At 37.5% G+C, this 16,283-nt stretch overlaps 1 protein-coding gene across 1 annotated transcript; it reads left to right on the forward strand.

Moving 5' to 3' along the window:
• The first annotated feature begins 4,542 nt into the window (after window positions 1-4,542).
• Window positions 4,543-15,012, forward strand: LOC120540928 (derlin-2-like). Its single transcript, XM_039772113.1, has 7 exons — window positions 4,543-4,852; window positions 7,145-7,210; window positions 8,362-8,435; window positions 9,552-9,645; window positions 10,150-10,345; window positions 12,341-12,431; window positions 14,659-15,012. Exons 1-7 carry the CDS (start codon window positions 4,580-4,582, stop codon window positions 14,822-14,824), a joined length of 960 nt encoding a protein of 319 aa, XP_039628047.1. The 5' UTR covers window positions 4,543-4,579; the 3' UTR covers window positions 14,825-15,012.
• The last annotated feature ends 1,271 nt before the right edge of the window (window positions 15,013-16,283 follow it).

Here is a 16,283-nt window from a genome sequence, read left to right on the forward strand (position 1 = left end):
ACAAATTCTCAGATGTAATGGAAACCATCAATCAGTATATAAGAAACAGATTCTGATAATATATTGCATATTAAGAAACAACATACTCTAGCCTGGGTGTCACAATGGTTGTACTCTACTACCTCACCTCTTAGGTACTCCCCATTTCTTCACTCTTCCTAAATTAAAAAAGGTAAGTTGATTGGCATTGCATGATGCCCCATAATGAGCCATCATCCTATATAAGGTTGGCAATTACTTTTTGCAAAATGCGGCCATTTCAGGCACTGTAATAAAATAAATTAGTAACAAAAAAAGTAGCAGCACCAATCTGACCACACAGCCAGGTGAGGGGGATTTAACACATTGAATGCTTGATCACTCCCATCTGCACTTAATGGACATGTTGATGAAGGGAACAGAGGAGACGAGGAGGTAATGGGTAGGTACGGTATCAAGGAGAGGAATGAAGAAGGTCAGATGATAGTGGATTTTGCAAAAAGGATGGACATGGCTGTGGTGAATACGTATTTTAAGAAGAGGGAGGAACATAGGGTGATGTACAAGTGTGGAGAAAGATGCCCACAAGTAGATTATATCCTATGCAGAAGAGTCAATCTGGAGAAGATTGAAGACTGCAAAGTGGTGGCAGGGGAAAGTGTAGTTAAGCAAGTACTGTAGTTATGGTGGTCTGTAGGATGACGTTGGAGATCAAGAAGAGGAAGAGAGTGAGGGGAGAGCCAAGGATCAAATGGTGAAAGTTGAAAAAGGAAGGCTACAATGTTGATTTTAGGGAGGAGGTGAGACAGGCACTGGGTGGTAGTGTAGAGTTACCAGGCAGCTGGGCAATTACGGCAGAAGTAGTAAGGGTGACAGCAAGAAAGGTGCTTGGCGTGACATCTGGACAGAGGAAGGAGGAAAAGGAAACGTGGTGGTGAAATGGCAAAGTACACAAGAGTATACAGAGGGAGATGTTGGTGAAGAAGAAGTAGGATAATCAGAGAGATGAAGAAAGTAGACAAGAGTACAAGGAGATAAGGTGCAAAGTGAAGAGAGAGGTGGCAATGGCTAAAGAAAAGGCAAATGGTGAGTTGTATGAGAGGTTGGACAATAAGGTGGGAGAAAAGAACCTGTACAGATTGGCTGAACAGAGGGACCGAGCTGGGAAAGATGTGCAGAAGGTTAGGATGGTAAAGGATAAAGATGGAAACGTACTCACAAGAGAGGAGGATGTGTTGAGCAAATGGAAAGAGTACTTTGAGAGGCACACTGAAAAAAAGTGTGATGATTCACACTTAATATTTTCAATCTGAACCAATGTCATTCTTTTTAGCTTATTGATCCCACAATTTTTAAGTTGAGGCAAATCATTTAGAGTGATTGGGTGCAATTCACTTGTTTTTTTTACTGAAGTAAATCTATTTTTTAAGTTGTTCTTCTTTTTTGGCAGTTGGAAAGCCATCAAACTGGAAAGTTCGACCGAAAGAATATAAAAACGGCCCCACAAACACAGCACATGAACAACCTAAAATATTAAGTTAAATGAAATAGGATTTTTACGTTTATTCCCTCCACCATAACTTAATTTGGTACAAACAAATTTGATTGAGATCTGAAACCAAATATTTCAAGCTGCAACACTAAATGACTAATCTTAAGTTGCTTGAAAGAGAAAATGTACGTTAAATGAACAACATCAATGTTATACTTTTTTCAGTGCATATGAATGAAGAGAATGAGAGAGAAGGTTGGATGATGTGGAGATAGTGAATCAGGAAGTGCAACGGATTAGCAAGGAGGAAGTAAGGACAGGTATAGAGCGGATGAAAAATGGAAAGGCCGTTGGTCCAGATGACATACCTGTGGAAGCATGGAGGTATTTAGGAGAGATGGCAGTGGAGTTTTTCACCAGATTGTTTAATGCAATCTTGAAAAGTGAAAGGATGTCTGAGAAGTGGAGAAGAAGTGTACTGGTGCCGATATTTAGGAATAAGGGGGATGTGCAGAGCTGTAGTAACTACAGGGGGATGAAATTGATGAGCCACAGCATGAGGTTATGGGAATGAGTAGTGGAAGCTATGTTAAAAAGTGAGGTGATGATTAGTGAGCAGCAATATGGTTTCATGCCAAGAATAAGCACCACAGAAGTGACATTTGCTCTGAGGGTGTTGATGGAGAAGTATAGAGAAGGCCAGAATGAGCTGCATTGTGTCTTTGTGAACCTGGAGAAAACGAAAAGAGCTCTGGTATTGTATAAGGAAGTCTGTAGTGGCAGAGAAGTATGTAAGAGTTCTACAGGATATGTACGAGGGAAGCGTGACAGTGGTGAGGTCTGCCGTAGGAGTGACGGATGCATTGAACGTGGAGCTTTATGATTATATTGTGATCTGTAGCAATAGTAAGGAGCTGGTTGAGGAGACCCTTGAGAGATGGACATATGCTCTAGAGAGGAGAGGAATAAAGGTCTGTAGGAACAAGACAGAATACATGTGTATAAATGAGAGGGAGGTGAGTGGAATAGTGAGGATGCAGGGAGTAGAGGAGTTGGCGAAGGTGGATGATTTTAAATACTTAAGATTAACAGTACAGAGTAATGGGGAGTGTGTAAGAGAGGTGAAAAAGAGAGGGCAGGCAGGGTGTAATGGGTAGAGAAGAGTGTCAGGAATAATTTGTGACAGACGGTTATCAGCAAGAGTGAAAGGGAAGATCTACAGGACGGTAGTGAGATCAGCTTTTATTATATGGGTTGGAGACGGTGGCACTGACCAGAAAGCAGGAGACAGAGCTGGAGGTGGCAGAATTAAAGACGGTAAGATTTGCATTGGGTATGTCGAAGTAGAAGGTCAGGTTCAGGTTAGACGTTTGGTTGACAATATCCGAGAGGCGAGATTGCTTTGGTTTGGACATGTGCAGAGGAGAGATGCTAGATATATTGGGAAAAAGATATTAAAGACAGAGCTGCCAGGCAAGAGGAATAGAGGAAGGCCTAAGAGAAGATTTATGCATGTGGTGAGAGAGGACATGCAAGTGATGGGTGTAAGTGAGCAAGATGCAGAGGACAGGAAGATATGGAACAAGATGATCTGCTGAGGCAATCCCTAACGGGGAGGAGCGGAAAGAAGAAGTAGACCAGGCTGACATTCTCTTGGATGACCGCTATATACAGTATAGAGTATATATAGTATATAATATATGCACACACAGTGTATATTATACCAAAGATGGATAAATAAACAGATATTTTATTAATGCTGAAGGAAACTGCAAGGTTACACCAACAGACGAAAAAATGCACAAACATATACAGGGTGACCCATATTTACGTATATGACGTTTCACAGGTTGTAGCATTTAAACTACTGTGCGAAAAGTATCGTAAATTGCATCACTATGTAGCCTGAGAATGGGACTAGCCATGACCGGACATTGATGATCTGTTGTGGCAGCAAGATGGGGCACCGTCACACTACGCCTTACCAGTACGGAAGTGGTTTAACGAAACATTCCCGCAACGCTGGATCGACCGATGAATGTCCGGCTCGGTCTCAGGATTTGACCCCACCAGACCTTTTCCTGTGGGGTTACCTAAAAGACAAGGTGTATCAACATCGCATCCAATCTGTGGCTGAGCTATTCCATAAGAATTTGAGAGGATACCAGTACAGATGTGCCAAGCCGCCTGTGACAACGTCGCTCTTCGTCTTCAGGCGTGTGTCGATCTGGATGCGCATTGGCGTACCACGCCACGGAGAACGAGATGAACAAATATTTAAGGGTCTTAATGTTTATGTTCCGTTATTTTACTTGATAATAAAATAGGTAGTTTCCTGACAATAATGCCTTTTCAAACATATACATAAATAAGGACCAGCCTGTATATGAATATATATTAAAGGTAACGTGATTAGAATTGCACGTGCTTAAAGTGGTGTTTAAAAATGCACCAAAAGTAAATTTAATATTTTAAGAAATAAACGACCTAAACCTCGAATGTGATTCTCGGCCTTTTCTTTTTTTACATCTATGCAATTTAAAAGAACCCCAACTTATTACAACACATATACAAAAACATGACTATAGCTTTACACATAATTTAGGTTATACTGTATACATAATCTTCGTTTTTATTATAGTTTAAACAGAACGCAAAGTAACATTTTGACGTTTGTTTAAAAAATGGCCCTAATAGTTAATGATTTGAACATATTCAGCTTCTCACTCACGACATCTCCAGCCAACTGGCAGACACTGACACAGTCTTCTGTCACCCATTTGGTTGCCGGCTTGCACTCAAATCCACGTGGAGGCCGAACATGTCTAAGTGCCTGTTGATTTGTTCTTTCACCGATTCATCATTATTTTCTATCTATGATTGGCTACAATTGTATATGCGGCCTGCCGCCTTATTTCATTTAGCCGCCCTTTTGGCGTTGGCTTTTGTCGGTTAAAGTGATTGGCTATCGCTAGAACTAAAGCGTTGCCGCCCTTTTCTTTTACATTTGTGGATAAACGTGATTGGTTATTATTAAGACGGTGGTGTTTCTGATTGGTTGATCTTTTGCTGTGTCACACCTCCTCGTTGAACTTCGACGTGGCTTCTATGTGTGATTGTTATTATTTTTTTTGGGTTTGTCGCTCTAGATACACTGTCATTGTTGTGCGTCTGCTTTTCTTTAAAGGCGACGCGACACTGCACGAAGTATATGGATGGAAAAGACAGAAGACACTCAACAACAGGAGAGAAAGAAAAACCCGTTCAGTTGTTGAGAAGAAGTATTTGATTATGGCACACAGCTTCACTCAGGAATATCTGCAGATTCCCCCGGTCACTAGGGCTTACACAACGGCCTGCGTGCTGACCACTGCAGCCGTGGTAAGTACGAGTACTGCATGGTTTTATGAACTGATTATGAAGTATAAACTTGTACGTTTCGTGGCAGTTGTTGAATGTATTGGTAGGAAATGTTGGGTTTATAACTGCAGACGTAAAGCTGCCTCCCTGCTGTGAGGAATAATTGAAGTCTATATTGTTGTCTCCAGTAAACAAAAGATGGCCCAGATGTGTTCCGTTAGGGGATCGGGAATAATGCATTATAGCGTAGCATCTATAGGAAGGGCATCCTTGAGTTTTGATTTCTGAAGGCTAGCACTAATGGCGAAATGTCATTCAGCAACGTGCTGCTTTAGGCACCTTAGCTGTCAATGTTAGTTCCGCTTTCTGTAACTGCTGCAATTTTTATATACTGTACGATGTTTAAATCTCTTCATTGAAAACGACCTGCATGATGTTTTTAGAACGTTTTTAAATATGTTCCAGAATATTCTAGCATTTTTAAAATAATATTCTGTGATGTAGTCTTTTACCGTTTTACAGACCATTAATGAAAACTGAGCATGAGTAAATATCAGGAGTTCTTTTAATTGTAGTGTGTCCTCTCCATTTATACAATGTCAGACCCATTTAAACTCCAGCCCCAACAACCCTAAGATGTAGTATTTTGGCAGCAGAGCTGCACGTGCAACCCCCTACACTTTAAATAGACTGCCAATCTGTTTTACAGTACCAGGTAAAAAAATCCACACAGATGGTGCTGTTGTATTTTTTTTTATTCCCAGAATTACACAGAAATTTAGCAGTTTGGTCTGATCCCATAAACATTTGGTTTAACCCCAGAACCTCCCACCAACTAGGAGGCCACACTGCCTTTGGGAAATTAAAGTAAATCAATCTAAACCAATTGTCTATTATAATGAGCTCTGCAGGATAAGTGTCTTTTTGGATCCACAAAGTAAAGAACTACTGGAGATAAAAAGACCAGTCTGGTGATGATTTTTGCTTCTGACAGATGACTACACAAGTTGCTTTATCACCTTGTACCACCTTTAATTTCAGGGATATTCTGTCTTAATAGTGATTTGTCAAACTGTTTAAAGAGCCATAGATATTTCAAAACAAAAACGTTTATAGTTTTTGCCTATAACTAATCAACCTTCTAATCATTCTGCACATATGAGTATAAGGAAGCCATGTGGCTGTTTGAAAAGCAGCTATACTTTCTGGTTACTGGCTAAAATGTAGTTTTGGCATTGAAGTTGTATATTTGTTTGTCTTTGAGCACATAAATAAAAATACAATATGCTTTTGCATTTGCTTAGTACGGTTTGTAGTAGGGTTATGACTGGACTTATCTAGTAAGTATTAGAACTGGTTCCTGCCTTGCATATTTCTCCCACTTTCCATAATTTTGATTATTAATATTTAGAGCTCTTTTGGTATGATACATTGAAATTAACAGCAGTAATTGCTGTCATAATAATGCTTTGAACAGAACCATTTTAACAGAAGGTACATTTACTGTCACAGCAGTTCAGTGAGACAGTCATTAATTGAGCTGTAAAAATGAAAAGTAATATAAATATTGTCATGTCTTCTTGTTTGTTTCTGTACAGAAATATTAATACATCATACATTTGTACAAATTGTCTTATTCCACTATACGGGTTGTGACAGAAAATGAGCGTATTTCAGATGCACATGGGCCAAGAAACCATCACTCTCAATTCCAGAATTGATAATCTGTTAAATATCAGCCAACTAGCATATTTTTGGAATGGGGAAGAAAACTAAAATTGTATGTGTTTGGAAAAACCTACATATGTACGCACACAAACACAGAAAATGTGTAACACGTGCAGGTCATGAGTAGGGATTTGAACCCTGGGCATTGAGCATATGAGCATCTGAGAAGTACAGTGTCTTCATTAAACATTAATAATCCTATTACACTGAATTTTTTATTAAACATTTTCAAATGTATTTAAAATACTTTCAATGGGTATTTTGTTTTTTAGATTTAAAAAAACAAATGTGCATATTTTGTAAATCACCTGGCCTTCAGTGATATTTGATTATGAATCTTAACACTGTCCCCTAATCCCATCTCGGTGATAAACAGAACTTATTCAGTGACTCAAGAATGTAAATTAAAACAAAATTATTTATAACTTCTGTATTCTTACATATATGAATATTTTTGCCGTTTAATTAGAATTTCCTCTTCTTTCCAAAAATGCCAAACTGTTGCCTTAGTCAGATGTTTAAAGTGATTAATTGTAATTACATAAGTGTCGCACTGTTTTTAATGTTTATTTTTCAATATTTCAGCAGTTGGAATTCATCACTCCATTTCAGCTGTACTTCAACCCTGACCTAATTGTAAAGCGATACCAGGTATGGTGGTAGTGGGGAATTAAGGTACCATTTTTAGAATTGTATTCGATTTTAAATGTTCATTGCTATAAATGTGTTTAGAATGTTTTTTTTTTTATTCTTAACCAAATGTAGCTAATTATTTAATAAGTTGATATATCTATTTGAGGTATTGTTCATCTCTCCAAGGCCACTGTTATCTGGGAATACTGTAATCCATTATGTAACAGAAAAAAATTAGTAACTGTATAACAAGATTTACATGTTTTAAAAATATGGAAATGGGTTAATATTTTTGTAAGTTTTGCATAGATACATCAACATAAATCTATGTTGAGAAAGTTTGGGGGAAGGTTGGTTATCTTGCGAAAAGATCTCAAATTATAAGGTGTTAAATGTTTTGTGAAGTCACTCAAATTTCTAAAACATCAAGACTATTTTTTGTTACTACACACTTAGAAGTGACACTAGTTCAAAATTGGGGTATGTGTAAACCATTTTTCATTAATAAGAATATTAGTGCTCACTTTACATTTGTCCAAGATGAATCTTGAAATTTCTGATGTAATGTTCATTGCAGAGATAAGCCAAGAGGAAGTGTTTTTGATAATTTAGTATACATTGGATCATAAGAAAATGTAATGTATTGTGTTGGCTTGGTTTTTATGGATTCCGCTCTGTAGTGTAGGGTTTTATAGCAGGATGTAATGAGGTCTGTCCAAGAATATTCTTTAAACATACTGTAGGTCTAAACACCACTGAGGACATACAGAGATCAGTGTATGCTTAAATCCCATTTATTCAGAGGAGATGATGTAGTTCTATACCAAGGAGTTACCCAAAATTCCTCAACAGTGTTGTGAGACACTTAATAAATAACTGTAAGACATGTCTGGTGGTGGTACTGCAGCAAAAAGTGGTGTTAACAGTTATTAAGCCTAATTAGACTAATTTGGCATTGCACAACTTTCTTTAGTGCTATGTTTTGAGTAAAATAATAAATGTGGGGAATGATAAATTGTGTTTTACGCTGGTGTCAGTGCAAGTGTGCTATTTTATTTTGAGGGATCTATAAAACCTTTAAAATATATAAAGCTCATTTCATTACCACATATGGACCAAACCCCTGCTGTTCACAGTATTATTAATCTTTTCCTTCCTTCTTTTAACAGTTATGGCGGCTCATTACGAATTTTCTCTTTTTTGGTCCTCTTGGGTTCAGCTTCCTCTTCAACATGATTTTTCTGTATCCTTTGTCTTATTAGTTCCATGATTAGGCCTATAGAATATCATGTACTTGTCAGGAGAACAGTAACAATCAGTCAATCAAGCAACATTTATTTATATAGCACATTTTCATACAAAAAAAATGTAGCTCAAAGTGCTTTACAAAATGAATAGAAAAATAGAAGACACAATAAAAAATAAACATAACAGTAAAGTTAGAGAATTTGTGTGTGGTTTTTTTTTTTTTTCCTCGTCGGTTCACTTTACTACCTAGAAATGAAAAGAGTAACTTCGGTTAGTTTCTACTTATTTTTCAGTCTTACTCTTTCCATTTTTGGTTAGTGCAGTGGAAGCAATAAATAAATGCAAAGTAATTGTAGGAGAGACAAAGTCCTTGCTTGAAAAATATACTTTCTGTATTATCACTTTACAGTATAGTGGCTTCTGTCAGTCACAGATTAGAGCCATAGTATCAAATAAAAGCGGTAGTTGTTGTAGGTGCAAAGCTTTTCATGTGACATACTTACTTTGCGTTGCATACTGTGCTGTGCTATATAATAGAGAATTAAGATGTGGAGTATTAGGGATACTGAATGCTCCATTTGACAATAGAGAGGGTGTTTGACAAGCAATGTAAAGAACAATGCCTCTGTCCCCTTGATAAATATTCATTATACTGTCTCTTCAGATTTTATTTGGTTTCAAAAAAATGAAAGCATTAATAAATGTTTGCAGGTTTGGATCCAAAGAAGGCGTCTTAAGCTGAAGGAGTTTAATGTGAAGGTTGTAGTGTGTGTTTTTAGTATTGTTTTAACATATTATGATGTAAAGCGAGGCCATTTGAATGTATTTTGCAAGTAATGTTTGAAATCTATTCTTTGTCTTTTTAAAATTTATTCATCTGGAACACATAACAGTTACAAGGTAGCAGTTTCTGTTTCACTTCTTGATTTCCAGCTGCATATGTAAAATGTGAACTTAAAGGCAGTGTCATGGCTTATTTTTAGATTTCTATTTAGCAAAAGGATCAATATGATTTGTATATTTTGACCTTTTTTGTCAAGATGTTTAAGTATCTGGACTCTCTTTGCTTTATTATTTTTTTTTTTTTTTTCCTTTATCTGGCATTGTCTAGATATCGTTATTGCCGCATGCTTGAAGAAGGCTCCTTCAGGGGCAGGACTGCTGACTTTGTGTTCATGTTCCTCTTTGGGGGAATCCTTATGACAGTATCCTTTTCTGTGTCCTTTGCTTTAGGGAGAAAAGAAATTCGATAATGTTTTCCTGTTTAAGTTGAAATTGCTTTTCTGTGGTTCTGCTAACAAATCGTCTTACATACTATAAATGAATGCAAGTAAAACCTGTATGATTTCTGTTGGTATGTAAGAATTTTGCTTAACTAGTGCAAATTAAAAACCCACTTCATTATTCCTTTGAATGCTTTAACAGCATGCTGAGAATCTACTGAATAATCAGCTTTTTTCCTTCTTGTCCTTTTTATATATACCTTACAAAAGTATTACTTTAAACAGTGCATTCTTTGCATTGAAACTTTATGAAACATGATGATTTGTGTCATCTTAAAACACAAGTCTACCGTCTGATACTCTATAAGTTGGCATTAACTAATGGGTTAGTGCATTTTGTTTTTATATATTTATTTTTTTTAATAACTCAAGAACTGTTGAGTTTTTTCTGCATAAATGTTTGACCTTGACTTATTTAATTTTCAGCTTTTTGGCCTCTTTGCCAGTCTGTTTTTCCTGGGTCAGGCCTTCACTATAATGCTGGTATACATCTGGAGTCGTAGGAACCCTTATGTTCGCATGAATTTTTTTGGGCTGCTTAACTTCCAGGCACCCTTTCTACCATGGGTTCTAATGGGATTTTCCTTGTTGCTGGGCAACTCCATTGTCATTGATCTCCTTGGTATATCCTCTAAATATTCATGCTACTTTGGATTGAATTTTCAAAATGACTCCTGTCAAAGTCTATATATAGGACGTTTATATTTTTATTTAATACATACATACATACATACAGGGGGTCCTCGGGTTATGTCACAGTTCCGTTCCTACAACAGTGATGTAAGTCGAAACACACCCTAGCCTAATTCACTTACCTCTCCTAACACATTTGCAAAATTATAATCTAGAACATAAAAACACAACTAAGCCACGGAAAAAGGAAAAGGAAATAAATATACTGTACTGTACACTATAATGTAGTAACAGAAAAAATAAGTGTAAAAAAAATCCTTAACTTTATTCATTCTCACAACTTAATTTTTTAAAGTTTTTATGGGAGTGAACGTTGTAAACTCGAAACGTCATATGTCGAGATGTTATAACCCGAGGACCCCCTGCGTGTATGTCTGTTTGTGTATATGTGTGTGTGTATATATGTGTATATACTTTTGAAAGCTGTAATATAGCAACTGAAGTGAGAGGAACACGGTGAAAACTTACATGACATGTATTTGAATGGTTTGGAAGCAAATCAGCTGATTTATCCAGTGTAGAATAATGTTTGCAGGTACAGTCTGTATAGTTGAATGTGTAATTCTGGATGTTGAAAACAGATCAAAGGCAGTTTCAGAAGATACTGAAATATTAAATTAATTTTCAGCTGTCAAGTTTAATTTCAGAGAAGCAGCCTTAATTTTGGGACAAATGTAAAAAAATAAAAAAATGGGGAGGGTGGTTGTGACATGAAATTTAAAGACATTGAACTTGTCAATTTAAAATATTACTCGTCAGGAAGTGTTATTAACCAGCTAAGCTGATTTGAAAGATGGATCTTTACAAATGCTGTTTTAAAGTGTAAATTAATGTGTTCAGGATGTCTTCAAATTCAGTTATTCATGTGGCACTGATATAATGTTTGCAATTTGATTATTTAGCTTTGATTTGGCCCATTAATTTTTCAGTTTGAGAACAAAAAATGTTGGCAGATTAATTTAGTATATGCAGAAGGTAAAAGAACCAAGGTAGCCCATATCAGTTTAATGCTAAAATCCCGAAAAGCCTATAAAATCACCCCCATATTTGTTGTTATTTTTTTGTTGGGCAGTATCCCCATCACTTATTGACTGCCTATAATTTTGTAGATTTAGTAATGGATGGGTCTTTTCTCTTGTATTTTGTCAATAAAATAGTCATAGAAGAATTTTGCCTTGGCAAAGGAGAAAAAATGGTGTCTGTTTGTTCAAAGCAGAAACAATGCTTTTTTCCACAAAAAAAATTTTGGCAGCATCCTGTGCTAATATCTAAATGACCTGGAGCACAGTGCCTCAGTTGATAGCAGCAACGTTTCAGGTTCACTGTTAATGGTTTACTGCAGCTGGGTCATCCGATTGCTCACTTTGTTGGTCAGCAGAGTCTCATGACTCAACCCCTATTCAATTGTCCCACTTAACGATCATTTCCTTTGCCTCTGGGCTTCATGTTTCTCATGTAGTGCTTTGTTCTGTACCACCTGGCATTTTGCTTTAAAAGACGGCAAGGCTGGGGAGTGATAGAAATTTTGAAAGGAAAGTTAAAATGTGTTTAATACTGCAAAGATAAAGCTGTAAGATCAAAAATTAAAAAAAAAAAAAAAAAAGTTTAAGAAAGAATATTTTTATTTCTGGTTTGAATATTTAGTGATTTGCATAATTATAACAAACCAACTTAATTCATGTTGCAATTTTATATTTATTTCAACCTCTTTTTTTAAATCTGGGATTGCCGTGTTTTCCACAATGTGCAAATTCCCTCCTCGGGGTTCAGTATTAATTTAATGTTATTGTAATAGGAAATATTTTTAGAATGTTTCTAGTTATGGAGTTGTATATATCGTGATGTTTGTGTGCTTTTCGTAACAGGCATGGATTTCTGTAATTTGTTTTCTGTTTATATATATATATATACATATCTTACTAAGGAATTGGAGTTGGCCACGTTTACTACTTTTTGGAAGATGTATTTCCCAACCAGCCTGGAGGGAGGAAATTACTGGTGACACCTAGCCTTATGTAAGGATGCTTTTACATTTAATTTTGCCCACAGTGGTGTTAGGCTCAAGGCTGATGTATTTGTCTTTTGCTTACATTTCAGTTCTGTTATTTCCAAGGTGGATAATCCATAGCAGTAGAGTGTTGTACCGAAGGGGCCTTAGCTGCCTCAAAAGCTTGCATTTGTAATCTATTTAGTTACCCAATAAAAATTGTCATTTCACCCTATTTTCTCCTGTATCAAGTTGGATAAAGGATTAAATCATTTTGTCCAGAAAAGCGAAAATTACATGGTGACTTAATAAACATGGTTCTAGAGAATTCTTTCAGTTAAATAGTGAACCACTTTTGTAAAAATTCAGAAAAAGCCGCCTAAATAGTTTCCTCACTTATTTTAATATATTTAAACAGATCTGTTATTGTCATTTATAACCTAAGCAGGTCCGTCTAGCCATTACCCCACCCGTTTCATTCAGTTTCTAGTGGTGGGGGACAAAAGAATATATACAGTAGCATTTGAAGGAAGGCAGGAACCTAACCCAAGATGCATATCTTTGGGATGTAAAACCAGAGTACGTAGATGGAGATCTACACCGACACTGGGAAAATTTGCAAACTGTACATTAAGAGTGCCTGGGCTGGGATTTAAATGCCATGCTTATGGACCTGGAGGGCTGCCACATGAACCACTTCTTGGTTGCAATTGTCCATTTTAAATTTCCATAGAAAAACTATTAAAAAAAAAAAATACAAGTCATAGTGTAGTGTACTACATTTACACATTTTTATAGGACACTCCATCAAGCCTTCAGTAACTTTAAAAGATTTTTATATTTCCATAACCTCCCTCGGGTGGCGCAGTGGGTAGCACTGCTGCCTCGCAGTTAGGAGACCTGGGTTTGCTTCCCGGGTCCTCCCTGCGTGCAGTTTGCATGTTCTCCCCGTGTCTGCGTGGGTTTCCTCCCACAGTCCAAAGACATGCCGGTTAGGTGGATTGGCGATTCTAAATTGGCCCTAGTGCTTGGTGTGTTTGTGTGTGTCCTGCGGTGGGTTGGTGCCCTGCCCAGGATTGGTTCCTGACTTGCGCCCTGTGTTGGCTGGGATTGACTCCAGCAGACCCCCGTGACCCTGTGTTCGGATTCAGCAGGTTGGAAAATGGATGAATGGGCATAACCTCCCTCTGTTGCCTGTCGTCTTATAGGTGTACAACAGATGCCACTACATGCTGCCATGTAGTAGGATGGTAAAAAATGGTAAATGGCCTGTATTTGATATAGCGCCTAACTAGAGTTCAAGAACCCCCCTAGGCGCCTTACAACACAACAGTCATTCACCCATTCACACACACATTCATACGCTGGTGATGATAAGCTACTATGTAGCCACAGCTGCCCTGGGGCACACTGACAGAAGTGAGGCTGCCGAACACTGGCGCCACCAATCCTTCCGACCACCACCAGGAGGCAAGGTAGGTTAAGTGTCTTGCCCAAGGACAACAGCTGAATTCTCATGCCAGGAGCCAGGATCGAACCTGCGACCCTCCGATTGCTGGACAACCCGTTCTACCGACTGAGCTACTGCTGGATGGAGGGTAATGACTAGCAGTCTTCCCATCCTTGCCCTACGAAGGGCAGTACTGTTGCAGCATTTAAGATCTTTGCCAACCTCATTTAAACTGTTCTGACATTTTGCCTAACCTGCCCAGCTTCTCATCTCTAATCACCAGTAAAAAAAATTGTAACAAAAACTATACATGCAGGGTCTGCTTCTCTTTTGTTAGAGCCTCTTTAACATACTAAAGATGCAACTCCCACGGAGTCCATGCATGACTGTGCTCTATCTTGTGTATCCTCAGATCTCAAAAGCCTCTCGGTAACCCCTAGCTATAGTAGGCACATTACAGGAAACCACCTCTTTAAAAGGCACATTTGTGCACATGTTCTCTTCCTTGTCCAATTTGTAGAGTTCAGGTAGATAGTTTTGTGTGTTTAGGGCATAGGAAGAAAATTAGAGTACCAGGAAACAAATGTAGTGGAGCCCTGTGGTCTCTGGTGAGGAGATGCACACTGTATACAGTGACTAATCAAGGTTTCTAATTTTATTGCTAACCGCAACAGAATGAATTGAAACACTTTGCTTAATTTATTTTTTAAATAAGGTGTTAGCAAATGTCTTTCAAAGCTGAAGTTTACTTTCTCCTGATTATCCAAATTTGGGATTAAATATATTTATTTTACTTATTTTTAAGGAAATTTATATTTGATGTCCCTGAAGAGGACCCGAATTATAACCCATTACCTGAGGACCAGCCCGGTGATGTCTCATGGAGAACAGAAGAAATGCAAAGGCCAGGCAATGCTGGGACAGAAGAACCACCTCAAGATGCACCAGATCATGATGCCCAAGAACGATAATAGGAACCACTGTCTGTAACTTATTTGTGCCAGAACAAGATGCAGCAGGCGTCTGTAGATAAGTTGGGTTGTCACTGCACTGTTAAAAGCAGTGAAAGCTAAAGATGTTTTGCTGAAGTAAGTCATCATGCTGTCTTTGAGGTAACGGAGTGAAAAGCAACCTGGCAAAAAAAAACAAAAAAAAAAAACTGCTGTATGATGGATGTGCTATGCTTGAAGTGGATTGTGTTTGTAATGGGAGGCCAGTTCAAAGTACTGTGGTGACATTCACCAAGGACATGACTGAAGAAAGAAAGAGGGGAAATAAAAAAACTATAGCAAAATGAATCAAGAACAGAACTCTTTCACGCGCTCAACATTGAGCATTCATTTTTTTAAATACACTTGAGAATCTGCAAGCTTTTTTTTTTTTTATAATTTATAAAACAAAACCAAATCAATGCTATTAAACTTGCTATTTATGGACATACAGTATTAAGACCAAAATGATGATTGTCTTTTTTTTGCATTTATTTTTATAATTGAGGAAATCCATTTTTCAAAAACTACTACACTGCTTGCACATTTGACATATGTAATTTTTTTTTTTTTTTTTAAACTAAACGTTATTCTCATTGTTTTACTTAGTGGTCAGTTTGAAGTTATATCAAGGTTTTATTTTGCTAGAAACCTGTTATTAAAGGCAGTAAACATGCTTTACAACATGAAATGTCTGCAGGAATATAATTTCATTACATTAATCTCAATCAACTAGTTCACTCAACGGTCAGATACTGCATATCTGAAAATAAGGTAATTGCATTTGAAACAACTTTAATAACTGTATGGTTGAAGACTTGAACTACAAGTTTCTCTGTTGGCAGAAAACTCTTACTTTACAATGCAGACACGATTTTATTTTGAGTGCAGCTGTGCTCATTACTCACAGCCTCTGTATTTTAATGGGAAACATTACACTTAAATCATCCACTGTGGAATTGTTTCAGGGAAGACTGCTCACAGCTTGTTCCTGCTATTCAGCCACCCTTCATCCTTTACTGAAAACGGCCTGTTGAGAAAACGAAGGAAGCAAAGCACCAGTCCACTGCAGGGCACAAACACCTACTCATGCTGGCCTAAGTCACCCCAATCAGTATATCTGGACAACAGAAGTATGGTCGGTGTGGAGGATGCAAATTTTTCCTGGCTCTGAACAGTGCCTGAAGCAGATAGTGTTTGTTATTTCCTTATGCTTAATCTGAGTGGCAAAAGGCCAGCATTTAAGTGGGCTTGAGAGTGACGTTGCATTATTCAGTATAATGCATATATTTTGGATTACACCGAGAGAGCCTATATGGTCGCTAGGAAACATAAAAAGCCACACATTCGGTATCTGAGTTAAGATGGCAGCATATGAGGAAGCACTGCAATTCCGCTTGATAAATCTATTTAGTGATTATCAACTACAGCCTCATGTTAC

Source organism: Polypterus senegalus, chromosome 12 (genome assembly GCF_016835505.1).
Source record: "Polypterus senegalus isolate Bchr_013 chromosome 12, ASM1683550v1, whole genome shotgun sequence".
Lineage (NCBI taxonomy): Eukaryota > Metazoa > Chordata > Cladistia > Polypteriformes > Polypteridae > Polypterus > Polypterus senegalus.

What these genes read in the sequence shown, in the direction of transcription:
- LOC120540928 (XM_039772113.1), top strand. Translation starts at nt 4,580, where the DNA reads ATGTGTGATTGTTATTATTTTTTTTGGGTTTGTCGCTCTAGATACACT. An exon ending in TAATTGTAAAGCGATACCAG is followed by an intron (nt 7,211 to 8,361) that starts GTATGGTGGTAG and finishes TTCTTTTAACAG; the next exon opens with TTATGGCGGCTCATTACGAA. An exon ending in CTCTTCAACATGATTTTTCT is followed by an intron (nt 8,436 to 9,551) that starts GTATCCTTTGTC and finishes GGCATTGTCTAG; the next exon opens with ATATCGTTATTGCCGCATGC.